General features: G+C 45.1%; 1 protein-coding gene across 1 annotated transcript; it reads right to left on the bottom strand.

The window, feature by feature from the left end:
• Positions 1 to 413: 413 nt before the first annotated feature.
• On the bottom strand, positions 414 to 27748 carry LOC121289567 (AT-rich interactive domain-containing protein 5B-like). Its single transcript, XM_041209090.1, has 7 exons — positions 27463 to 27748; positions 20016 to 20131; positions 19028 to 19217; positions 18100 to 18152; positions 9480 to 9577; positions 7180 to 7366; positions 414 to 3193 (listed from the first exon to the last, which is right to left on the bottom strand). Exons 3-7 carry the CDS (start codon positions 19215 to 19217, stop codon positions 1373 to 1375), a joined length of 2349 nt encoding a protein of 782 aa, XP_041065024.1. The 5' UTR covers positions 20016 to 20131; positions 27463 to 27748; the 3' UTR covers positions 414 to 1372.

Raw genomic sequence — 27748 nt, forward strand, 5'->3', positions numbered from 1 at the left:
GTTTAATTCCTGGTGCAATTGTACAGGCTGAACAGCAGGTAGTGCCCTTCATGTGAAGGTCTGAAAATCAGTCACCAGTCAGGGCAGTGAAGCCATGCCCCTATCCCAGCGAGGGTGCAGCACAGGTAGACCACTCTATCCATCCCACCACAATGGCAGATGAGGTGAAGCCATCAGTCTGTCCCATTCCCTTGCCTGTAGACAAGGTACCAGCACCCTAGTGCCTGCACTAGTCAAGTGGCAGGGACAACACGATTCTGAGATAGTCTTTAGATGCTGTGAGCAAAAGAGACAAAGAGAGATGGAGAAACTTATATTTCTATCATGCCTTTCAGAGAATCCCAAAGTACTTTACAGCCAACAAAATGTAGTCACTGTTGTGATACAGAAAACGTTGCAGTCAATTTGCACACAGCAAGTTCCCACAAACAGCAATGTGATAAATGGCCAGATAATCTGTTTTAGTGATGTTAGTTAAGGGAATAAATATAACTGGACTTAAGATACATTTCAACTAGGCCCTCACTGAATGGCTGAACAGGCTCAAGGGGCTGAATGGCCTCCTCCTGTTCCGATGTTTCAGACAGATATCTCACAATCAGTCAATACACTTTGTTATTTTACTCACACACAAAAAGATGTGTTATTTCAAATTTTCATTTTTTATATATATAAAATCACATCAGAAGGTCCATGTTTTGGAAATAGTTCTATGCAAGATTTGGGAATTGCAATCGCTTGGAACTTGCGATTCGAATTCTTCTGTGCTCTGCAGCAAAATCTCAACAAGCTTCTTTGACTCCAGACATTTTTCTGTTATATTTCTGAGGGTTATTTACACAGGAGCTGCTGAAATTGGCTCCAGAGCTCGTTTCCTGAGGAGATTCTGACCCTTTCCTTTACCCTTAGGGTCAAAGGTCTCAGCCTTCCAAGTTGTTGGCTAATTAAAGTCCCTTAAGTAGTTTTGGGTGAAGAAAGCAACTTTTTTTCCTATCTTCACCCAGTTGAAAATATGAGAGGCTTCTTCAAATTGGAAACAAACACTTGCAAGTTAAAGTATTACTCCACTAGCCAAACACAATTGGTCCACTTTACATTTTCAAAAACTTGCACAAACTTCTGATGAGCACCGAATTTTTGGCATCCTGCCCAGAATGGACCATGCATGGCCCACGGGCAGTGGAGTTGAGGTTTAGGGGGTGCTCCAGCCCACCCCATTCAGAGTCTGCATTGGTCTATTTCTCCTTCTGCACCCATTCCTCACAAACCATGCTCCGGCTCAACACCCTGAGTTCTTGAGTCTCTTTAACCGGAGGAATGACAACCATTGGGAGGGTGGTGGTGGAGAACTGTCATTACAGAGCTCAAGTGGCTATAGTTTGTGGCCTGCATGGAAAGGGGTCAAGTGTGGAGACGTGTACAGTCTGTGACGATAGAGGTTTTCGTAGGATGTGCCTGCAGCCAAGTGCTTGTACAGATCTAGAGGATGCCCGGCGGAGCTCAGCACCTGTCCTTGAATGGTTGGGATCATGAAAGAATTTACAGTGAATGAGGGGATGTATGGTGAGTAGAGGGTCGGGCTCTTCATGTGGCTCAAGTGATGGCCATAGCTGGCTGGGAAACATGTCCTCACTCCCTCATAGAAGGCAGGATCCTGAGGTGTCAGTGCTGTTGGCAGCCAGGTAGGAACTTCAGGTAGTGGGTTCTTTTGGTCACTACCCAGTGCCTTACCATCAACAACCCCCTGGCTGTCCTTAGCATCCAGATCCTTAGCAATGAGTAGAGGGGAGACAATGCGAAGCTTTTTCCCATAAGCCGTGTCCAGCTCTTTTTGGCTTCTCTGTGTAGGCTGGGCAAGTTGGCAGTTGGGGGGCCCGCTCTTGGCGTTGGTTGGCGGCCCGGCACTCTTCGCCCGCTTGGCTGGAACCCTCCGGGGGAGGGTGACACTAATGGGTGGAACCCAGCAGGCTTTGGGATGGCCTTCAGAGGAAGAGGAGGCCTGGCCAGTAAACAAGCTCTTCCTTAGTGCCGAGGAGCTGTTCTTGGTCTCTGTGACCCAGGACACCTGGGTCTGGGGTGTGTTGGCTGCACTGGCTCGGGGGAGGCTGAGGTCCGTTGGTTGATCGCTTGAAATGTGCGCCCTCCCGTAGTGCCTCGCCATCTTGTGTGCGTCAGTTGTCAGAGCTGGGACTGCAGTGCTGCTCAACTCTCTGAAGTTTCTCTGATTAGCGCAGCAACCAAAAGGACTCCCTTTGCTGGGGTAATGGAAAAAGGGTTTCACTAGCCCGTGCATGTACGGGCTGCAACAAAAATTGCTAAGGCACTGTGGGGACTGTGAATGCTCAACTGCCCTTCCTTTTGGATCCCTTTCTTCCTGTGCCTTTTGGCCATCAATTGAGGAGATCCGGTCCAAGGAGTGAAGCTGGTATTTGGCCAGATGATTGTTGAAGGGCCACTCCGAGCGGTAATCCAGGTGGCCTTGTCTCGGGGGTTGAACATGATGAATCACAGACGGTCTGTGAATGCTCACCTCTGGAGGGGAGCCACAGACAGGAGGCGAGTGCTGGACCTCACTGCCCTGTCTTGACTTGACCCTGGCAGGGGTTGATGCAATGCCCACACTGTTAAAGCTGAGGGAAGTTGCATCATTGCCTTGAGCAAGGAATTTCTTCTTGGCCAAAGGAGACATTATTTCTTGGTCTCTTTTGGAGCGAAGGATGGACAGGTGACTTTTGTCTGCTTCAGGCGGCAACTGTGCTGGAAGGTCATCCTTACTGGCTGATGATGCTCGTGGTTGGTGAGAAACATTCCAGTCATCTTCACAAATGGCAGTGTGTGCCCCAGTCAACTCCTCCGACAGGCCCATGGCCACATCAGTAGTGATGCAGTGTCCATTATGACCCACGACCTTGTTGCCCATCATTGCCATGGAGACCGCTTCTGGTGAGGGGCCATTTGTGTCCCAGAGCTCTTTAGATATCCCACTCCGTGTGGGCCTCTCGCTGGCTCTCGATACATCTTGCATTGCAGACTTGTTCCCACAGCCATTCTGGTGTGTGAGTTCATTTAGTGACTGGTCTTTGGAGTCTTCGCTCCCAGTTGTAGTGTTCTTTGGGTTTGGGGACTCCTTGTCCACAGGTACTTGTTCGTTCTTATCCGTTCCTATATCTTCAGAAACCACTTGAGGAAACATCTGTGTGGGAGACAGGATCAAGTCTTTAAGCACAAGAATAAGGGACAGCTGATAAAACAAGGTGAAGGTGAAAATCAAGCTCTCGACATCGCTGAGAAGCAACTTTCATGTGTGGTACAAGAAGAAAGCTATTTCAACAGAAGCTTCTAAAGTTAAATTGACCTCACATAGTATTTACAGTCCAGAAACAGGCCTTTCCTGCGGAACTGGTCCATGCTGATATTCATGATCCACATGGGCTTCCTCCCACCACACTACTTCTCAATCTAGGAGCAGGCCATTTGGCCCTTCGAGCCTGCTCCCCCATTCGAAAGGATCACAGCTGATCTGGTTGTGGTCTCAACTCCACTTTCTTGTCTGCGCCCCCCCACCGACCCCATAACCCTTGACTCCCTTGTCAATCAAAAGTCTGTCCAACTCAGCCTTGAATAAATTCAATGACCCAATCTCCTCCTGCTTGCTGATCTAGTAACCATCCTCAGAACATAAATTGTCCTCATGTCCACCTTAAAAGGGGGATCTCTTATTCTTGAACTGTGTCCCCTAGTTCTCGTCTCTTGCACAAGTGGAAACATCCTCTGCTATCTACTCTATCGAGTCCCCTCAAGAGCTTATATATTTCAACAAGATCACCTCTTATTCTTCCAAACTCTAATGGGTATCAGCCCAACCTGTCCAACCTTTCATCATAAGATAAGCCCCTCATCCCAGGAATGAGTCGAGTGAACCTTCTCTGAACTTTGTTTTTCAGGTCGTAGACCTGAAACGTTAACTCTCTATCTCTCCACAAATTTTGCTTGCCCTGCTGACTTTTTCCAGATTTTTGTGTTTTTATTTCAGATTTCCCACATCTGCAGTATTTTACTTTTTTATAGGTTTGGAGCCTACTTAACTCAAATTAGGCACGGCCAGAGTAATGAGGCAAGTTTAGGTGAAAATCAAGCTGTCGACATCGCTGACAGCCTAATGGTGCATGAACATTTATTTAATAGCAATAATAATACTACTGAGTTCAACATAGTGGTTGAAAGTGAGAAACATAAAACAGGTAGTAAGATTCTAGATGTAGGTAAGCCTGACTTCATGGGATGAGACATATATTGTCCCCAGTAAACTGAGCAAATCTGTCCTAAACAACAGGAGGTCAGCAGAGGTGCTCAAAGAATTAAATGTGACACAATCAGTTCATACCCCCTAAGGGGCAAGAGCGTAAGGGTTCTCCTGATACCGGGGCTCCGTAGGTTAAATTATCAGGAAAGTCAAGTTGTATTCCCTGTAATTTAGGTTAAGGGACAATGTGATCCATGTTTAAGTTCTTCAGGGAATAGATGGGGAAGATAGAGAGAAACTGTTTCTGCTGGCTGCAAAGCCTAGAACTTGGGAGAACCGTCCAAGAATTACAGGCAAACCTTCAGGAGTGAAATTATCAAACACTCGATGCACAAAGGGTGGTCCAAGTTGGGAACTTTAGAATTTACTACCTGTTTTATGTTTCTCACTTTCAAGCAGCATAAGACCATAAGACAGAGGAGCAGAAATTAGGTCATTCAGCCCATCGAGTCTGCTCCGCCATTCAATCATATCTCAGGAAGGATGTGCTGGCACTGGAGAGGGTCCAGAGGAGGTTCACAAGAATGATCCCAGGAATGAAAGGGTTAACATATGAGGAACATTTGAGGCCTCTGGGTCTATACTCGACGGAGTTTCGAAGGATGAGGGGGCATCTGATTGAAACTTACAGAATACTGAAAGGCCTGGATAGATAGGGGATAAGTTTCTCAACCCCATTCTCCCGCCTTCTCCCCGTAACCTTTGAGCCCCTTACCAATCAAGAACCTATCTATCTCGGTCTTAAATATGACCTGGCCTCCACAGCCTTCTGTGGCAATGAATTCCGTAGATTCACCACTCTCTGGCTAAAGAAATTTCTCCTTATCTCTGTTCTAAATGGTCTTCCCTTTACTCTGAGGCTGTGCCCTCGGGTCCTAGTCTCTCCTACTAATGGAAACATCTTCCCCACATCCACTCTATCCAGGCCTTTCAGTATTCTGTAAGTTTCAATCAGATGCCCCCTCATCCTTCTAAACTCCATCGCGTATAGACCCAGAGTCCTCAAACGTTCCTCATATGTTAAGCCTTTCATTCCTGGGATCGTTCTCGTGAACCTCCTCTGGACCCTCTCCAGGGCCAGCACATCCTTCCTGAGATATGGGGCCCAAAATTGCTCACAATATTCTAAATGTGGTCTGACCAGAGCCTTATAAAGCCTCAGCAGCACATCCCTGCTTTTATATTCTAGTCCTCTCGAAATAAATGCCAACATTGCATTTGCCTTCCTAACCTCAACCTGCAAGTTAACCTTAAGAGAATCCTGGACTAGGACTCCCAAATCCCTTTGCACTCCAGATTTCTGAATTCTCTCCCCATTTAGAAAATAATCTATGCTTCTATTCTTCCTACCAAAGTGCATGACCTCACACTTCCCCACGTTGTATTCCATCTGCCACTTCTTTGCCCATTCTCCTAACCTGTCCAAATCCTTCTGCAGCCTCCCCGCCTCCTCAATACTACCTGTCCCTCCACCTATCTTTGTATCAACTGCAAACTTAGCCAGAATGCCTCGGTTCCTTCATCTAGATCATTACTGCATAAAGTGAAAAGTTGTGGTCCCAACACTGACCCCTGTGGAACTCCACTAGTCACCGGCCGCCATCCTAAGAAGGACCCCCCTTATCCCCACTCTCTGTCTCCTGCCAGACAGCCAATCTTCTATCCATGCTAGTACCTTGTCTCGAACACCATGGGCTCTTATCTTATTGAGCAGCCTCTTGTGCAGCACTTTGTCAAAGGCCTTCTGGAAGTCCAAGTAGATAGCATCCATTGGCTCTCCTTTGTCTAACCTACTCGTTACCTCCTCAAAGAATTCTAACAGATTTGTCAGGCATGACCTCCCCTTGATGAAACCATGCTGAATTTGCCCAATTTTACCATGCACTTCCAAGTATTCTGAAATCTCATCCTTAATAATGGACTCTAAAATCTTACCAACGACCAAGGTCAGGTTAATCGGCCTGTAATTTCCTGCCTTTTGCCTCACTCCCTTCTTAAACAGAGGGGTTACATTAGCAATTTTCCAGTCCTCTGGGACCCTCCCTGATTCCAGTAATTCCTGAAAGATCACCACTAACGCCTCCACTATCTCTTCAGCTATCTCCTTCAGAACTCTGGGGTGTAATCCATCTGGTCTAGGTGATTTATCCACCTTCAGACCTTTCAGTTTTCCTAGCACCTTTTCCTTGGTAATGGCCACCATACTCACCTCTGCCCCCTGACTCTCTTGAACTTTGGGGATGTTACTCATGTCTTCCACCGTGAAGACTGACACAAAGTACCTATTCAGTTCCTCCGCCATTTCTTTGTTCCCCACTGCTACTTCTCCAGTGTCATTTTCCAGCAGCCCAATGTCCACTTTTGCCTCTCTCTTACCCTTTATATATCTAAAAAACCTCTTTCAATCTTCTTTTATATTACTGGCTAGTTGACCCTCATATTTAATCTTCTCCCTCCTTATTTCATTTTTAGTTGTCCTCTGTTGGTCTTTGTTGAACTCAATGGTATTATGACTGAAATTCATCGATTTTTGTTAAGCAGATGTGTTGAGGGATATGGGGCAACGGTGAGAATATGGAAATGCAGATCAGCCAGGATCTCACTAAATGGTGGATAAAGGCTGGAAGAGCTAAATAGCCTATACCTGATCCTACATTCCACACCTAATATTTCAGAGCCTTAAATTATCCTGTGGGTTCTGGGTAGTCACATCAGGTTCAAAATAAAGACAACTTCAAGACAATCCCTCAACCTTGTGCTACCTGTAGTGCAGCCACAGCATTACTCTGCCTGTATTGCTTCTTTATCACCAATCTCAATTTGTGAAGTGGTCAATAGTTCAGGTTGGTGGAGTGACCAGAAGCCCATGAACGTACCCCGTTAGTCTCACTGCTCAGTTGCATGCTGTCTTTCAGTCGTTTCCGTTTGCTTCTTTCCTTCTGATCAGTACTGGATCCTTTCCCCTCCTTGTTCTTAATGACATTGTACTGCTTCCGAGGCTTGAAGGCTGGCAATGGCTTGTCCTCCTCTCCTTTGATGTGACGTTCATACGGTAAAACCAGTCTGCCAGGGAGAGAGAGAGAGGAAGGAGGATCAGAGCGGATTTCCACCACCACACTGTGAGTGCATCTGATATATGCTGTGGCCCTGTGTCACTCATTCCTACCCTCTGCTCACCATCAACGGAAAGCAGAACCCTACCAACTAGATGTGAAACAACAGTGCAGTTCTTATCGTCTCCTGGTCAACATTCCTCTCTCAACGAGCACCATATGGAAATGCAGCTTCCCTCTCCTCTGTCCCCATCAAACACTCCCAGGATGGGTACAGCACACGGTTAGATACAGAGTAAATCTCCCTCTATACTGTCCCCATCAAACACTCCCAGGGCAGGTACAGCACAGGCTTAGATACAGAGTAAAGCTCCCTCTACATTGTCCCTGTCAAATACTCCCTGGACAGGTACAGCATGGGGTTAGATGAGAATAAAGCTCCCTCTACACTGTCCCCATCAAACACTCCCAGGACAGGTACAGCATGGGGTTAGATACAGAGTAAAGCTCCCTCTACATTGTCCCTGTCAAACACTCCCAGGACAGGTACAGCACGGGGTTAGATGAGAATAAAGCTCCGTCTACACTGTCTCATCTGTATCTGCAATTTAAATGGATCCCATTTTTGGAATTTGATTGGCTGGTTGATGGGAGAGTGGTGTTTTGGATCTTACCACTCTCAGCTCTGGGATTGTATAGTTCAAAGGCTAGGATTGCTGTGAATCTGATTAGTCTGATGGATGGTAGGGTCTCTGCAATTACATAGACAAAGAAAATATCAAAGGCATTGGACAAAGTTGACGTGGATTTATGAAAGGGAAATCACGTTTGACAAACCTACTGCAGTTTTTTGAGGACATAACTAGCAGAACAGATAAGGGAGAACCAGTGGTTGTGGTGTACCTGGATTTTCAGAAAGCTTTTGATAAAGTCTCACATAAGAGGTTAGTGTGTAAAATTAACATACATGGGATTGGGGGTAATATATTGGCATGGATTGAAACTTGGTTAACAGACAGGAAATGGAGAGTAGGAATTAATGGGTCTTTTTCAGAGTTGCAGGCACTAACTAGTCAGGTACCGTAGGGATCAGTGCTTGGGCCCCAGCTATTCACAATACATATCAATGATTTGGATGAAGGAACCAAATGTAATATTTCCAAATTTGTTGACAAAACTTGGTGGGAATGTGAGTAACGAGGAGGATGTTAAGAGACTTCAAGGCAATTTAGACAAGTTGTGTGAGTGGGCAAATACATGGCAGATGTAGTATAACGTGGATAAGTGTGAAGCTATCCACTTCAATAGAAAAAACAGAATGGCAGAGTATTATTTAAATGGTGATAGATTAGGAAATGTTGATGTACAAAGGGACCTGGGTGTCCTTGTACAACAATCACTGAAAGCAAGCATGCAGGTGCAGCAAGCAGTTAAGAAGGCAAATGGTATGTTGGCCTTCATTGCGAGAGGACTTGAGTACAGAAGCAAGATGTCTCACTGCAGCTGTACAGGGCCTTGGTGAGACCACACCAGGAGTATTGTGTGCAGTTTTGGTCTCCTTACCTAAGAAAGGATATACTTTCCATAGAGGGAGTGCAGCAAAGGTTCACCAGACTGATTCCTGGGATGACAGGATTGTCGTATGAGGAGAGATTGGGTCGACTAGGCCTGTATTCACTGGAGTTCAGAAGAATGAGAGGAGATCTCATTGAAACATATAAAATTCTGACAGGGCAGGACAGGACAGACTGGACGCAGGGATGATATTTCCTTTGGCTGGGACAAGGGGCCATAATCTCAGGATACGGGGTAGGCCATTCAGGACTGAGATGAGGAGAAGCTTCTTCACTCAGAGGATAGTGAACCTGTGGAATTCTCTACCACAGACAACTGTGGAGACAAAGTCATTGAATATATCTAAGAAGGAAATAGATAGATTTCTGGACTCTAAAGGCATCAAGGGGAATGGAGAGAAAACAGGAGTATGGCATTGAGATAGAGGATCAGCCATGACCATATTGAATGGTGGAACAGGTTCAAAGGGCCGAATGATCTACCCCTGCTCCTATTTTTTATGTTTCTGCGATGTAAGCCCAAAACCTGCAAGGGCCAGTGCCACCTACCTCTCATAGTGGCGACGGGTACACGTAGCAGCACTGGTACTCCCAGGGTTTCCACCCAGCTCATCATAGATGTTCTTCCAGAGGCGGCTGGTTGTAACCTGCAAGGAGAAACCACACAGGTACAGTAGTCACCTAGTTATTATGATACAGAACCAGCAATGCACAGCCAGTGAATCCAAATAGCATTGCTCCAGGTTGGGAATAAATAGCACTCTATAAAGAAAGCATGGAAGCTGCCTGATTGCTGTAAAAACCCATGCCCTTCAGGGAGGGGACTTGTCATCCCCTATCCGGCATATGCTGACACACAATTCAAGTCCCAGCTGTAGTTCATTGGGTAAGACTCTCTCATCTCTAAATCAGAAAGACATTTGTTTCAGCTGCACTCCATAGAGACCTGAATGTATAATTCAGGCCAATGCTCTCTGTGCGACCGTGGAAGTGCTGCACTGTTTGAGGATGCCCCTGCAAGTGGATATGATAGAATTCCATGACCACTCTTTAAGGAAGAGCAGAGGTTCTGGCTAATACTTTTCTCACAACCAATATCACCAAAACAGATTTTCTGGTCATTATCATCCTGCCCTTGAGGACACTTTATCATCCTGCACAAATTGGCTACCTTGTTTCCTACATCGCACTTGTGACTACAATTCAAAGAGCATTCATATGGTGTAAAATGCTTCAAGAAGTCCTGAAGTCCTGAAATGCACTTGAGAAATGCAAGTCTTTCTAATCCCAAGAACCCCCAATAAAACAAGAAAGGCTATGAGCACATGTCTCTTAATTCACTCAATCTGAGATGTGGCACAATGGGAATCACTGGACACTCCAAGACCCAAGATTCATCCAGTTCACCTTCGACCAAAAACAAAAAACTGTATCGGCGATGCTGCCAGACCTGCTGAGTTTTTCCAGGTAATTCTGTTTTTGTTCACCTTCGACCATCCTGGTAGTTGTCCCATACAACAATAATGGTGTTATTCACTGACAGATTCATTCAAACGACAATCTGTATGTAGCAACTGTTGTAGTCAAGGCAATCTCCAGTCAAACAAATCTTCTAATAATAACTATCTCATTGGGAAAGGACCAAGAATTATTTTATTTGGTATAGTGTGTCATGGATTTTTATATCACTCATTCTCGACATAAGCAAGCAAGTTCTACAACGGAAGATTATAACAGAAAATTCTTGTTAATAATATTAGTGACGGAAGATTGACCGCATTGGTACAGTATCTCTGTCTAATATTTTAGCCTTAACATTCCTATTCTTATACTTGTGTACATGCACACTTCCTGTTACAATGCTGATCTGCACTCACTATTTCTCAGTAACACTTTCATTTCAAGATCTGACTGTTAGAATGGGAATTCCCCCACTTGCTCAACAACAATGAGCTGTCACCATGCAGGACTCTCGTCGGTAGGTGACGCTCTCGCTGTCCCTTGTGGATTTATGCACGAGCATCCACACCTTGCTGAGTCTCCTGTGCTCTGCAGCATCCAGTCGTTTCAGGGTCTGCAAGTTCCCCACTTTTTATAACATTCTCTGACCAGCATTTTTCATCAGATCTATGTATGCCTCCTTCAGCTTTTCTCCCTCTTGATTGTCCGGAATGCCAGATTTCATCTTGAATGCCCTGTCAAACATCATGAGCAATGCTCCGACGAGTATACTGAACATCAGCAACAACAACTCTGAGGCTCCAAGGAGGGAGCAGTGATGGAATGGATTGTTTGTCCTCTGTGGAGGAATAGGGTCCTGTCCAGTCTTCACATGGCGTAAGCCTTGGTGAGACCACACCTAGAGTCTGCCAGCAATTTTCATCTTGCTATTTGAAGAAGGAGATTTTGTCATCACAAGGTGCAGGGAAGGGCTACTCGGCTGAATGAAGGGAATGACAGAAAGAGGAAGTGATAAAAGGGAGAGCAAGAACTTGTCCCTTTCACATCCAAAAGCACTCCAAAGCCAAAGAAGGTTTTGTCAAGTACAGTCACTGACGGAATGTAGGATTTGGGACAGCCAAGTTACACATAGCAAGATCCCAAAAACAGCAATGAGATAATGACCAATTCATCTGTTTCAGTGATGTTGGTTGAGGGTTTGATGGAAGTGTTTAGAATTATGAAAGGTTTAGACCAGTTGATATAAGAAAGTTGTGCTGCCATGTATAGCTGCTGTTGTTTAGAAATTAAGGACAAGGCAACAACATAGAGACTGGAGGAGGAAACCTTTTCACTGAAAGGTGTGAGTTTGTGGAATAGACTGGTGGCACTGGGGTAGAACAAAGAACCCTAATGGATTCCATCAAACACTGCAGCAGATTGTGGTCAACAAATTGGACCCAGGATGATCAGAAAAGTACCAATGGATGACTATGGACAGGAAGGCTAGATGGACCAAAGGTCTTGCCTGAAATACTATTTTTGACAGCTAGAACAACTTCTCACTGCGCCCCTCAGTCGTCTCGGGCGCAGGTCTGTTCATAGGTAACAGATCATCGGAAAAGCTGAAGAACAGTGAGCTGAATTCTTAGTGGCCAATGCCTGCCACTGGCAAAGAATGCTCAAACTGCAAACAAACATCAGCTGGGCAGTTAACACACAGCGATTCATCTGTCCTCTTCGTAGCACCATAAGCCATTTCATGCTGCTGTCCTTATCTATCCCCTTTGCATAGCACTGCTTTTTACTGACTGTCACCTCGCTCTCCCCTTTGCCACAGCCTTGAAGACTCTGAAATACCTGCACACCTCGTGACTCAGTTGGAAAATCACTCTTTCCATATAAATCAGTCAAGAAAAGTCTTTATCAGGCTCTTTAAAGCACTAAAATCTGTTCTTCCACATCACAATGAGAAGAAAACAAGCAACCTTGCCACTGATTCACAATATTTTAGAATGGAGCATGATCCTCAATTGGATACCAAGCGACTACAGAGTTCAGTGTCAGCATCAGACTTCCTCCTCATTCTGCGGGTCAAAGAGGTCATAACGTTACTTCTGGGGCAGAAGGGGGCAGAGAGTAGAAGAGAGACTGATAAGGGTCTTTGAGTGCTGGCCATTTGATTCACTGACAACCTCAATTGACACGTTCACACATACCTGTATGTAACTGTGCCCGCGGAGTGTTTGGTGCGATACTGGAGAGGGAGTTTTACTTTGTAACTAACATTTACTGTTTCTGCCCTGGGAATGTTGCTATTCCTAATGAAAAGTGCAAAAAAATCACCCCCCCCAACTCAAAAAAGAGGAAATACAGGGATGTACCCACACATCAGCACCACAAACATGCATGTGTGAATAGAACACTCACACAGCTTCTGCTGTCTCACATCAGAAAGATAGAGAGAAGAGGCAGAGCAAGCAGCAGAGTGAGAGAGAGAGAGCAAGTTGCAGCCTGATGATGTGCTCCCAACTGTCCCAAAGTGCTGCTGATAGCAGTTTCTTATTTTAATTCCTAAGCTCCACGCAGATGGTGCAACTGCTACAAATCTTACAGCAATCACCTGACTAGGGAGGGAGAACAAGGAGACAGCAGTCACATTGTCTCCAGCTGCCATCGCACAGCGCAGAAGATGCTGTAACTGCAAAATGTCACAGAGGAGAGGGAAAATAATTGACTTTCTGAACTGGCACTCTTCATACCCTCTCTTCAGTACATCCTGTCCCTCCCCAGGCACGGGGAACCAGAGACACAAATAGGAATAGAGACTAAGAGGTTGACAGGCACGGTCTGGAGAACACCTTTATGGTCCTCTGAAAGACACAAGCCCTGATCCCAAACAAAGGAGTCTCCTCCTCCCCATTTCCCACGGAGGCGCATGTGGAAGAAATTGAGTTGAGAGCAAACAGATTCCACCTCATTCCCGAACAATTGGGCTGACATAGACCATTATCTGAGCATGAGGTGTGGGGTGCAGAATCCTGAGACCCAAGGCTTCTCTCTCTTGGATCTGAACAGTCTTCAGGCGTGATGGAGAGAAGACTCAAGAGAGTCTGGTTTACAATCAAATAGATTCATGTGAGTGCTGGTGTTTCACAACTGATTGCTGCCTATTCTGGAGCAGGCCATACCTTTGCTCCCCTCAGCAAGCTGAATGCTTACAACATGCAATGGACTTGCTGCCGCTTGGCAGTTCTGAGCTGAGGAATCCTGGGAACCAAAGCCTGGATATGTACCCATGACCTAGAGTTCAAAGGCCAGGGGTCAATCTCTTATTGGAATGCAGGGATTTTTAGATCCAGCTGGATTCAAAGCCAGGTTATTGAGAGGAAAGTGCAATTGTTTGGACCAATCAAGACTCTGATTGGTGAAAAGAGGCATTTATGGCCTGTGTTTTTGTTGGATGGGAACTCAATCCCAGGAGGGACAGGGCAGTGCTGAAACCCCTTCCTTCAGTTTTTAGTTCAAAGAGTTCAGAACATTCTTTCCAGTATGTCATTCACACAGTTTAGGGTTGCCAACTGTGGTTGAGCATACTCCAGGAGGTTTTGTCACATGACTAAATGCCTTCAACTACCCAGCCCCTTGCTGGTCAGCTGACACATCTTCCTGGAGATGCCCCCACCCCCTGCCCGAACTTTCTGCACCAATTAGAAACAGAAAATTCCCCCTTACCCAAGTAGCTGATTCTCCACAGTCCATCAAATTGTCTTTCCGCCTCTCCCCAATCTTTTTGTGGCTAAAGCTAAAGAGCCAATGATTTTTCTCCCAGCCATGTCCTGAGCTTAATCTACAAGTCCTGGAGATTCCAGAGGAATCCTGGCAGGTTGGCAACCTTAACACAAAGGGACAGAAAGATGGGCAACTTGAAAGTGTCTTAAGCAGATGTTTCTAATTGACTTTCTCTGTCGCCCCTTTAAAATGCCCACACCAAGTTACCAGGCTTGAGAGAGTCAGAAGATGATCAGTTGGTCTATCAAGCCTGTCCCATTTGCCATGATGGCTGGAGCATCACAACTGGTCAGGGCTCAATCTCTTATTGAAATGCCGAGATTTTGATCCACTGAATTCCAACTGGATTCAAAGCCAGGTTATTGAAAGGAAAACGCAATGGAGCATCACAACTGGGCACTCCCTCGTCACCGTGTATGCCATGCAATGGAACCAGCATGTGATAGACAGAGCTAAGCGATCCCACAACCAACTGATCAGGTCTAAGCTCTGTAGCCCTGCTACATCCAGTCGTGAATGGTGGCGGACAATTAAGCAACTCACTGGAGGAGGAGGCTCCGCAAATAGCCCCATCCTCAATAATGGAGGAGCCCAGCACATCAGTGCAAAAGATAAGGCTGAAGCATTCGCAACTCCAGCACGGATACCACTCTTCAGCTAATTCTATTCACTCCATGTGAGATCAAGAACAGCTGAAAGCACTGGATACTGCAAAGGTTTTAGGCCCTGACAACATTCTGGCAATAGTACTGAAGACGTGAGCTCCAGAACTTGCCTCATTCCTAGTCCCAGTACAGCTACAACACCGGCATCTACCTAACAATGAGGAAAATTATCCAGGTATGTCCTGTCCACAAAAAGCAGGACAAATCCAACCCAGCCAATTACCACCCCAGCAATCTATTCTTGATCATCAGCAAAGTGATAGAAGGGGTCGTCGACAGTACTATCAAGCGACACTTACACAGCAATAACCTGCTCACTGATGCTCAGTTTAGGTTCCACCAGAGCCACTTGGCTCCTGACTGTATTACAGCCTTGTTCCAAACATGGACAAAAGAGCTAAAGTCCAAAGATGAGATGAGAGTGACTGCCCTTGACATCAAGGCCGCATTTGACCAAGTGTGGTGTTATGACCCAGCAGTTGGTAAAGCTGAGTTGGAAGGAAATTTTAAACAAATGTCAGAGCCTATATTTTTTAGAGATATGTTTGAGGTGCAACTCTAAATTCAGGAATCAGAACACCAGTTCTCGAGAGGTTTTATATTAAACTAAATGAAACATTTTATTAATTTACACAAGTTAAATATATATACACATGGCTACAAATTATTACTATCATAACTTTTAACAAATTCCCAAACTAATCTCCATTAAGGCAACAGCAACCCATAGACTTAACCAGACACCAGGCAAAGCATTTTCACAGTGCACATTCAAAATGAGGTTCCTCTCACTTTGGTTCCTGTAGATGCAGGATGCTTACAGCTGCTTTGATCTTACATTGCCTCTGCTCTGCACACACAAAACTGCTGAAGTTAGACCTAGCACAGCTCACTGAATGTAAATTCTCAATGTATCACCAGCCTCTTTGAACTCCACCTCTCCTAACAATAAAACCCCTTTCATAGCACCAATTTTATTAGTAATATAAACAATTTACTTGGTCTCTGCTAGCTAGGTGCCAGATTTCATCCCACTTCTTGAATGCTCTACTCAAAAAATGCAAATGCACTCTACCTCTCTTACATCTCAATACGAGTACACATTAAAGCACCCAGACTAGCTGGCTTTAATCCAATTAGTACACATCTACTGACTAACCCTCTATATTAAAAGAAAAATATTTTCCAATAATATTATACACATTAACAGCTTCATGACAGTGGTGTCAAGGAGCCTCGCAAAACTGGAGTCAATAGGAGTCAGGGCGAAAAGTTTCTGCTTGTTGGAGTCATACTTGGCACAGAGTCATACTTGGTTGTGGCTGTTGGAGGCCAATCATTTCAGTCCCAGGACATCACTGCAGGAGTTCCTCAGGATAGTATCCTCAGCCCAACCATCTTCAGCTGCTTCATCAATGACCTTCCATCATAAGGTCAGAAGTGGACATATTCACTGATGATTGCACAATATTCAGCACCATACACGACTCCTCAGATACTGAAGCAGTTCGTGTCCAAATGCAGCAAGACCTGGACAATATCCAGAGTTGGGCTGACAAGTGGCAAGTGCCAGGCAATGACCATCTCCAACAAGAGAGAATCTAACTATTTCCCCTTGACATTCAATGGCATTACCATCACTATCAACATCTTGGAGGTTACCATTGACCAGAAACTGACTGGACTAGCCATATAAATACTGTGGTTACAAGAGCAGGTAAGAGGCTGGGAATCCAGTGGCGAGTATCTCACCTCCTGGCTCCCCAAAGCCTGTCCATCATCTACAAGGCACAAGTCAGGAGCGTGGTGGAATAGTGCAACTCCAACAACACTCAAAAGGCTCAACATCATCTATAACAAAGCAGCCTGCTTGACTGGAGCTTCATCCATGAACTTAAACATTCACTCCCTCCATCACTGACACACAGTGGAAGCAGTGTGTACCATCTATAAGATGGAGCCACTCACCAAGCCTCCTTCTACAGCATCTCCCAAGACGCGATCTCTACCATCTAGAAGGACGAGGGCAGCAGACAGATGGAAACACCACCACCTGGAAGTTCCCCTCCGAGTCACTCACCATCCTGAGTTGGTAATATACTGCTGCTCCTTCACTGTCGCTGGGTCAAAATCTTGGAACTCCCTCCCTAACAGCACTGTGGATGTACCTACACCACATGGACTGCAGCGGTTCAAGAAGGCAGCTTAGCAGCACCTTCTCAAGGGCAATTAATGCTGGCCCAGCCAGCGAAGCCCACATCCTGTGAATGAATAAAAAAACCCTCCCTCCCTCATGAGGTCTAATCTGTGTGAGGAAAAAAAAAGGCAGAAAGATTTTTCAGGAACCTGAACATTTCTTCTCTGAACCCCCTCAGGATCATAACTAGTGAATGTTTCATGACATTTTTTTGTCCAACAATGAATTAAAAAGGTGCATCCCATGTGGATCATATCTATGGGTGAACCTGCAATCTGCCATGCCTAAATTATTTTCAAGATGGGTGCCAAAGGATATAAGAGCATTGTCCCATTATTCCTCCACTTGCAATCCAACAAACCTATTCCCAACTCCCCCTTCCACATGTCACGACTCTTTATTTACTGTCAACTTAATTACAACGCGTCTTATCCAGGGAGTTTACACTCCAATTGTCAAGTTGCAGGTCACACTCCAATGCATTTTGGCTTTCCTTTGGTATGACCCTCTACTGCAGAACTGGTCAAAATTCCACCTGATCAGTTAACAACAACAACAACAACTACTACTTGCTTTTCTATAGAGCCTTAAATGTAATCAAACATCCCAAATCGCGTCACAGCAGCATTATCAGATCAAATTTGGCACTAAGCCACATTAGCCAACATTAGGACAGGAGACCAAATGCTTAGTCAAAGAGTGTGTTTTAAGGAGTCTCTGAAAGGCGGACAGAGTCCTACTGAGGCGGAGAGATTTATGCAGCGAATTCTAGAGCTTTGGGCCTCGGCAGCTGAAGGCACGGCCGCCAATGGCGGAATGAAAGAAATCGGGGATGCACGAGATGTGGATCCTCATGACATCTCATTTCTCTACTCAGGTTTTATCACCAAGCCTTTCAATACAGTGAATTTCAAGTTCTGACTGACACTTATCTTGTCATTGGGAGGTTAAACATCAGCTGTCCAACAGGTTAACAAGACAAAACCAGCAATGGATAGCTTGATGGGATTGTAGATGGACAGTGTCCTCAGTGGAAGAAAATCTTTAATCAGTACTGAATTGAAAGATTACTCACTGCTTCGTAACCACCCAGCTTCTCAACTGCCTTGTACAGTGTCAGCAGGTTAACTGTGGAGAGAAAAAAGGTTCACAATGTCAGCAAGGTTCAAAATCTCCATTCAGATCAAAATGATGAGAGGTCACTGCAGTTCACAGCCCCCCATTTTAGGTAACCGTGCATAGTCCACACAGGAGGAGTTAACAGAAATCTTGGGACAGCTTATGGACTCTCAAACTGACAGATATAAGAGCAGGCCCTTCAGGAGAATCCCCTTTCTCTCCTATCCCTCCACACAGGTCTGGCCTTCAGCTGGATGTGGAACAATGGCTTGAATTCAGGGCAACAAGGAGTGGGTAATAAGTGTTAGCAGTAAGATCAAATGTCAGCCTTGGCTCTAGAGTGATATTCTCTCCTCTGAATCAGATAGATGTGGGTTCAAAACACCCTCTCCAGAGACTTGAAAGCATAACCCAGGCTGACACTCCCTGTGCAGCGTGGAGGTACCTTCTTTTGGGTAAGACGTTAAACCAGCTCAAGTGGAGGTAAGATCCCACGATACTATTCATGGAAAAGTATTGGACCTCTCCATGTCCTGAGCAATATTTATCCCTCAACCAATATTCAAAACAGATTATCTGATCATTATCAGATTCCATTGTGGGATCTTACTGTGCACAAATGGGCTGCTGTGTTTCCCAACAGGAACTACACTTCAAAGGTACTGCTTTAGCTAAGGGCTGTGCTGAGATTGAGAAAGGTGCAAAATAAATGCAAGTCTTTTACTTTTTCATTGGGCTTGTGGTGGAAGCATTGTACAGCCAATGCAGAGAGATATGTCCCAATCTGCAACACTGCCCCAACCTTCTTAGCATCTGCACTGACAGGCAACTTCTCCAAATCCAGTCACTTCTGACCACTGTTCAAAAGGACGGATGAAACTCACCTTGCTTAAACCCCAAGTGCGGGATTCTCTCGATGGGAGTGCCCCTCTCCTTCATAAACTTGTACAGATCGACGAGAAAGTTCTGCTGGCTCATGTCGCAGGGTTCCAGATTGTTCACCTCAAGGATCTCTCCATCCATTCCATTGTCCTCTACCAGTACAGTGGGTAGTTCTTTCAATTCGCATTGCATCTGGAATGGGGAAAGAGCAGAAGGGGTGAGCTAAGCCAGTTCTCACTAGCAGAGGGCAGATAGAGGATAAAAGAATATGACCCCCAATCAGCTGATTACATGTAGAAGATCAGATACCAGAGAAAGAGTTACTGGCTCAAATGCAATCAAAGGGCTTCAGCTACATATTGAATACTAGCTACACCTCAGCACAGGGATGATAAGTTCCGTGGATACGTGCAGTCGGTGTCCACTCTGACCAGCTTTATTTTGGTGACTCTCTTCCAACTGAGGGGACCAGACACCAGGGACACTCAGTTGAGGGAGAGGGAAGATGTTCACTGGTTGTCAATGGAAGCCAAAAGCTAGTTTTGGTGCAGCACTCACTTCCACTTATGATCTTCAGCCCAATGTGCCATTGTGGGAGTGAAGACACTGAGCCCTGCCACATAGTGCAGAGTTACAGGGAGGGGAATGAGATTTATCAGGACAACCTATACTACCTTATCGTTTAATCAAAGAGCTTGGTGGAATTGTTGGTGAAGGAATAAATATTGTGCTTTTCTTGAGCTCAAAGACAACAAGGTAATGAATCTAAAGAGTTTCCATTCACCACGTCTTGTCCATTGAACACTTTGGTTTCCAACCTTTTAAATCATCACAGCATCAAATATTACCTCAAAAGTCAGGGCGACCACTGAAACTGCCTGTCTTTCACATCGCATCTTCTTGAATTCCGAAGTTACACTTTGTGGTGAAAAACAAACATCTCTTTCACGCATATGATTACAGGAAATGTGAGTGCTAGGCGGTAAGTACCTCAGCCTGGTGATTATCCGAGTCAGCAGTGATAATGGCTGAAGCAGCTAGATCTCGTCCGTTATAATAGACAGGTTACCCCTTCGTCCTTAAAGACCTTCCCTCCAGTCTGGCGGCTGCATTAGAATCAGAAAGATGGTGAGAAGGATGTGTTCAGCTTTTTATTCTTCAGAGTACATTTTTGAGTTGCTTCCTTGGGGCAAATCACAAACGAACACCTATCAATGTATCCATCAGCCACAGCTTCCAGCTGGAGTGACATTTCCAATTCCAGTCAAATAAAAACAGATCACAATCCTTCAACTGTTATTGGAAAATCTACTATCATTGAGTTACAGCTCTCTCTCCCTATTGCCCTGTATCAATCCCGATCTAATTCCAGTGCCCCACTCTCTCTCCATAGACCTGTATCAATCCCAGTCCAACCCTCCTGGCCCACTCTCTCCCTATAGCCCTGTATCAATCCCAAACTGATCCCCTGCCCCACTCTCTCCCAATAGCCCTGTATCAATCCTCAAACTAATCCCACTGCCCCACACTCTCCCCAAAGCCCTGTATCAATCCCAATCTAATCCCACTGCCCTGCTCTCTCCCCATAGCCCTGTATCAATCCTGAACTAATCCCATTGCTACACTCTCCTCTTTCTCTGCACAAGTTGGCTTCTGTACTTTGAGTAATTATCCACCAATCCCTCAATAGTTAGGTCTTGTGGCTAAACATTCACATGCTAACAGTCCTCTGAGTAAAGGAATTTCTCCTAACTTTTCTTCACTCTCAGTGACAATTTTAAATTCATGACCCTTCACTGACTGCCAAACAGAAGAAAGCTTGCATTCACTTGACATTGAATACCCCAAGAACTTGTCTGCTCCAAACACTGTAATTTAATCTCATCTCTACTACACCCCTCGACCTCACTCCAACTTGACCCGTCTCCTGCAACCTCCCTGACCTACTCATCTCTAATAAACACTATCTAATAAACACTATCCCCTATCTCATTCTAGTTTTACCCCATCTCTGCCACACCCCCAATCTCAATCTAGTTTTATCCCCATCTCTGCCACACCCCCAATCTCAATCCAGTTTTACCCCCATCTCTGCCACACCTCCAAACTCACTCCAGTTTAACCCCTGCTTTCTGCACATTCCCTCCCCCAACCACCCTTAAAACAGAGGAGGGTAGGAAGCGATCAATTCTTGAGTAAACCATCATAAGGAGGAAGGAGATGGGGGTTCCTGAAACCCCAACTCTTCCCAGATCTTCCCATTCATTGTCTCAGCCCAGGAGTTCACCCAGTTTACAAAAGACAGCAAAACAGAGGAACCCAGGAAAAGAAGAATTCCATTTCTACAGAGCTTTTCACCATCTCAGGATAACCTAAAACATTTCACCGTCAGTTAAGGGCTTTTAAAGTATTGTCACTGCTATTACTAGGCTAATGAAGCAGCAAATTGAAGAGTTTCTTTATAGGAACAGGAGTGTTGATCTTCACAGATATGGGGTGGAAATTGGTCTGGAACAAAACTTTTTTGTGCAAGAACAAAGAGGATGCAGGACCATTCATTGCTGCATTGCTTTCTACCTAACTACCTTACAGCCGATAAACAAAAACCCATTCCTACCCCACAATCTTTTTCATAAATCTATCAAAGCCCAATCACCCTTCCTCCCCCACCTACTGCCCAAAAGAAACATAGAGAGACAGCCTGCACACAGCAAAAACCACAGACACACACACACACACACACACACACACACACACACAAACATACACACTCACACACAAACATACTCACCCACAAATACACTCACACACACAACACCATCTGTTCGCAGATATAATTATCTCAACCTTTCACTGTTAAGTACATACTGTAGAATTTCCCTTTATCACTCATTTCCTCTTTGGAAAAAGAAAGATAAAGCTGCAGAAACACAACGGTGCTAGTTCCTAAACATAATCTGCTGTGTACTGGACATTTTCTGCTTTATTTAAGGTTATTATAAGTGGCTTTAAACTCAAGTATTCAAAATAACAACTGTCACTTAACTGACATGCACGCCTTCTTGAAAACATAGCTCATTGATTCAAAATGATAACTTGCTAGCCTCTGAGCTGATCTCCTGATCAGAATGCACCTGACGGCTCTCCAGTCCCAGTCTTACTTAATTCTAAATACTGTGCTCTTTGTGTTTCCCTGGGTCGTGCTGCATCTGGTAACGATTAATGATTCAGCCCCTCTATCAGCTAAGCACCACAATTGAGAAGGTCATCTCAGACTGACTCCTGGAGTACAACTGAAGATTACAATTTCTGTCTGCTCCTTCAATAACTCCTTTCACTATCAATTCATGGACCTCACAAGATGCAGTCCTTTCTCATCATTGACTTTACAGCACTGAAACAGGCTATTCGTACCAACTGATCTATGCTGGGATTTTATGCTCTACACAAGCCTCCTCCCACCCTACTTCATGTCACCCTAATTTCACTTCTCCAGTTTTTCGCCATAGCTCTAAACCTTTTCCTCTTCATTTACTTGTTCGATTCCCTTTTGAAAGTTACAGTTGAATCTGCTTCAATTCTCATTGCAGGCAGTGAATTCCAGATGCATAAGAAAAAATCATCTCCCCTCTCTTTCTTTTGCCAGTTGTATCCTCTGGTTCCTAACCCTCCCAGCAGTGCAAACAGTTCCTCCTCATTTACTTGATTTAAAACACTGCATGATTTTCAATGCCCCTCATAAAGATCCCCCTAACCTTCTCTGCTTTGAGAACACCAGCAGTTTCTCCAGATAACCAAGATCCCTCATTAGTGGTGCCATTCCAGTAAATCTGCCTTGCACCCTCACCAAAGACTTGACATCCTTTCTATAAGTGTCATGCCTTGAATTGGACAAAATTCTCCAACTAAAGCCTAACCAATGATTTCTCAGAGATTCCACTCAACCTTCAATGCCTTTCTTTCTCTCCCATTATTAAAGGATCCATCTGATATATTCACCGCCCAACTCCAAGACCATATTATAATAAGGCCAAAATATAAATTATACCTACCAGTCAACATGCATTGGTTTCACACATGGAGTCGAGCCTAAGTACAATTTTCAGGTTAGACATTAGGCAGCAGGGAGAAAATTGGACCAACATTTGAATCAAGTCTGTTTGGAGCATAGAATCTGTTGAGGATAGTTGTGGCTTCACGGTATAAATTGTCACCATGCACATGAGAGTCAATTTCTACACAGTTTATCCAGGTCTGGCCCAGAAGACAAACATTGAGAGGTATCCCAGGCCTTCTCAGTCGTCTTTGTCAATAATCAAACCAGCTCATAAATGCTCGCAAGCACCTCAGAACACCCAAACCAGTGTTGAGCGTGCACACGCTGCAAGTGCCAGTTAGCAAAAATGTGGAAGAGAGGATCCACAAGAACAAACATACCAGTTTAGATGTCAGATGTGGCTCAGTGTGTAGCATTCTCACCTCAGAATCATAAGGTCATGGGCTCAAGTCCCACTCCAGAGGCTTGAGCACAAACTCCAGGATAACACTCACTGCCAACATGTTCAGATGAGATGTTAAACCAAGGCCCTGTCTGCCCATCTCTTAGATACAGCCACTATTTAAGGAAGAGCAATAGAATTCTCTCCAATGTCCTGCTGAGTATTTATACCTCAACCGGGATGATTTGGTCATTGTCACGTTTTTGTTTGTTGAAGCTTGCTGTGCATTAATTGGCTGCTATGTTTCCAAACATTACAACAGTGACTACACTTAGTACATTGCTTGTTTATGCTGCACTTTGGGATGACCTAAGGTGATGACAGGCACTGGAGAAATATAAGCTCATTCTTTCTTTCTTGAATGTATTCACCAGTCAGCTACCACAATGTCAGCAACAAGTTTCAGTTCAAGTTTGATTTACTCTGTTCAGTACACTCGCATGCTCCATAATGACTCCTCAGCATGATGTGAAATATTGTGGAAAATCAGTTCTATTCCTGACACAGCAGAACTAAAAATAAGTGAAAAGCAACAAGCTTCTTCCGTCATCAACTTTCTCTCATCTGCTTATGTTGGCATGATTCTGCTGTTCGAGCCTATTGCAATTATTTGAGTTTTGCACATCAGAAGACTTGGCATTGAAGATGGGATCCTGAATGTAAAGGTTCTGTTCAGAATTAGAACACCAAAGCAGGAAGGTCAGGGCCACACAATCATCAGCAGGTCACCTTCTGGCCCAGTGCTTGCCCCTCGTGCACTTCAGGGTCACTGGTACACGGGAACAGAAGGAAGCCATTGAGTTAGATCAATTGTCTGTCTTTGCTTCATATCCCTCGATGCTTACACAGGAGAAATAAATCAGAGTCTTAGCTACACTCCTTTCAGGTAGGGATTCCAGATTTACCTGTTGTCCTTGTGAGGTATAGGGATTATGAGACAGAATGCCTGAGCCTGTGTGAAACAGGCGACAGCAATGGAGCTTTCACCTCGCAGGCCCTCTCTCCCAGGTGAAACATTAAACCAAGGACCTATTTGCCCTCTCAGGGGGATACAAGAGATCCCACAGCCACTATTCAAAAAGAACAGAAGGCCCTTATTTATCCTCAACCAACATTCCAAAATACGATTATCTGGTCATCTAGCTCGTTGCTGTTTGTGGGATCTTGCTATGCACAAATTGCCTACATTACAACAGTGACAACAAAGTAATGCGAAGCATTTGGGAATGCTCAGAGGTGTGAAGGGAGTGATGTAAATGAGAGCTCATAGCCACAAATCAGAGCTCGCACACTTTCATGATATGCTCAAGCAGCAACAACAACTTGCAGTCATGTTGTAACTTCAACAAAGAGAAATGCTCCAAGGCATTCCAAAGGAATGAGAAGAAAGTAAAATGAAGATCAAGCCAAAGGAGCAGTGGCCAAAAGCTCAGTTAAATAGGTGGCTTTTGAGGAGGGCCTTTAATGAGGAGAAGAAGCAGGGGATTTAAGGGTAGGATTCCATGGCTTGAATTCCTTCAAGTGGGAGATGGACCTGCTTGTCTGGGACAGAGATCAAAAGGAGACTTATAGCAGGAATGATTGAGGCCAGAGTGAGGCCCTAGACAAGTTTTGTCTAAAAGAATCTCCTTTCCCAAATTGGCCTGGCCTTGTTTTGGTTTCGTACCTTTGTCAGGAGGTCACATGCTTTTGGTTGGGGTGATATACAAGGTATGGTGGTGGTGGTGGTGGTGTCTGGATGGACCACAGAGCCTTTTCCTGTCTGTCATTGTTTGTAAATTCATCTGTGGCAATTACACAAATCAGATTTTTAAATTCTCAGTCACATTTTATTTCTATTTCATTTCCAAATATAGAAATGACTTCCATCAACTCAGAAACCCAATACTTTTAATGCAGGCCAGAGATATGCAAACTCTAGCAAGTTTATGGTCAAAGAAACCCCATCCTTGTCCCTTTGTCCCTGTTGATGAAAACAGAACCCTCTCTCTTTCCTCAGTGAATAAAACAGCGAGGGGCCAGCTCCTTCTGCTCTCAAGTGAGACTCAACCTTGTTCATCCAACAACTTGGACTGAGATAAACGGCTCGAAGCACAGCACAATGTCCCAAGGCACGTCACAGGAACACAAAGTCCTGACACCAAGTCAGATCAAGAGGTATTTAGGACGGGTGACAAAATGCTTGGTCAAGGAAGCAGGTTTTAAGAAGCATCTTAGCGAGTGGTGGGGGGGGAGGGGGGAGGTGATAAGTAGAGAGGTGTAGGGTGGGAATTTCAGAACTTAGGGCCCAGGTAGGAGCGAATAAAATCTGAGATGCTCGAGAGGCCAGAATTGGAGGAGTGTAGGAATCTCAGAAGGTTTTAGGGAGAGAAGGTTTCAGAGATAGGGAGGGGTGAGACCTCCGTGGGATTTAACCTGGAGAGTTAAAACTTCGGGCAGGGAAACCCAATGGTTGGTTGTGCAGGATGAATGGGTCACCCATTGCAGGGGAGGTCCTGCGTTCAGAACCTGCCTTCAGTAAATTCATCTCAGTTGGGGCAGTAATCTAGGGTGGAGGGAGCAGGGTTCTTACTAAAGGCCTCAACAGCTCTAGTGGCAGAGGTGGGGGCAGCAATAACTAAGAGATCTTTACCCAGATCAGCATCCAGAGACAGTCCCCTCCACTGACCATGCTGAGTACGGACAGGATAGCACTGAATCCTGCAATGCCCACTATCTGTCATTTCAGGATCAACACTGGGTCACTTGGAAACAAAACAGGCAGCAGAACTGCCCACAGGTGAACGAACCCAAGCAGTTGTTTAGAACTGTTTCCCACTTGCCAGCAGAGTAGGACTTCCCCTGATCAAATCAACACAAGAGAATAGTGATCATTCTCAAATGCTGAACTGCCTGGGTTTTTTTCCCTTTTCCCTGTAGTGTCTCATGTAAACATTACCCAAAACACTTTTCACCAGAATTTTATTACAGCAAAATGACCACACTTTCTATAAAAACACATGCACATCGAAATAAAAATCCCCCTGTGGGTACTGAGTCACACAGTGAGCCAGCCTGCTTCCTGTGTGTGTCTTGAGAACAATGCTGGAGTGGTGCAGTGCATTACAGGCATGATATAGGATGTAGGCGAGAAAGAGAGAAGCGAGGGGCTGGAAAAGCCGCAGGGAGACACTGCCACCTTCCCTCCCCACTCTCACTTGCCATTCTGTAAGACTAGGAAGCTGTGGTGGAGGGGGGTCTTTGACTCTGACAGACCTCCCAGCCCATTATGCACAGAAGGCAGCCAGAGTGAGGAAACCCCCGTCAATGTACTGGGTAGGAGGGTTGTTAATGGAACGTAACACAGAAGGTGATATGGCACAGTATCATTAACTATGCCAGTGACATTCTCACAGCAACGACATGTGAGATCTCAGCTATGAATGGGTTTCGATGCTCACTCACTGCTCCCCACTAGCCTGCCACTTCCGTGCACAAGCAAAGCCACACATGACAAGATACCACCCGAGTGCCAACTGCAAGCATCTGAGCAGCTCCACACCGCACAAAAAATACTTCAACAGACACAGGCAGCAGCAAACACTGTTCACCAGCCTGGTCCAGTACTCAGGGAGACTCAGACCAGCCTCCTCCAATCTACCACATGATGCCTAGGGCAGGCACAACCCTTCACAACAGTTCTAACATCCATAGAAATTGTACACGGCTCCCGTTTAAAACAGAGACGGCAAGTTGGGAAGACAGATGAGGAAACTGAGGGACGAGCTTACTCACACACCAAGAGCCGTACACGCGCCTTCACTTCAATGACAATTCACAGCATTCAGTCAAGACTCTTGAGCTCCAACCGTTTGCTAAACTCAGCAGGTTGACATTCAGTGAAGTTACACATTTCCACTGCCCTGTCTCAACAAGTCCATATCCTGTGCGTTACTCACTTGCAAAAGTTCCCAGAGAGTAACCAGACCAGAGCCCCGGAATGCATCCAGACTACCGCAAAAACACTGAAACAGTTTAAATTAACTGCATTTGCAACACACGGAAATCGGGCATTGCTGAGGAGTTGCCTTGTTAGACTTGCTGAGTGCAGGGTGCTGCCGGCCAGTTGCAGTTTGCCAAGAATCAGTGAGTTTTAGCCATCCCCAAAAACGCAGGCTCTGCCCGGAATCCCTTCACCACTCGTTCTCTGCTTTAGTCCATTCACCCGATTCACGCTGCAAATTT

This window comes from Carcharodon carcharias, chromosome 17 (genome assembly GCF_017639515.1).
Source record: "Carcharodon carcharias isolate sCarCar2 chromosome 17, sCarCar2.pri, whole genome shotgun sequence".
Lineage (NCBI taxonomy): Eukaryota > Metazoa > Chordata > Chondrichthyes > Lamniformes > Lamnidae > Carcharodon > Carcharodon carcharias.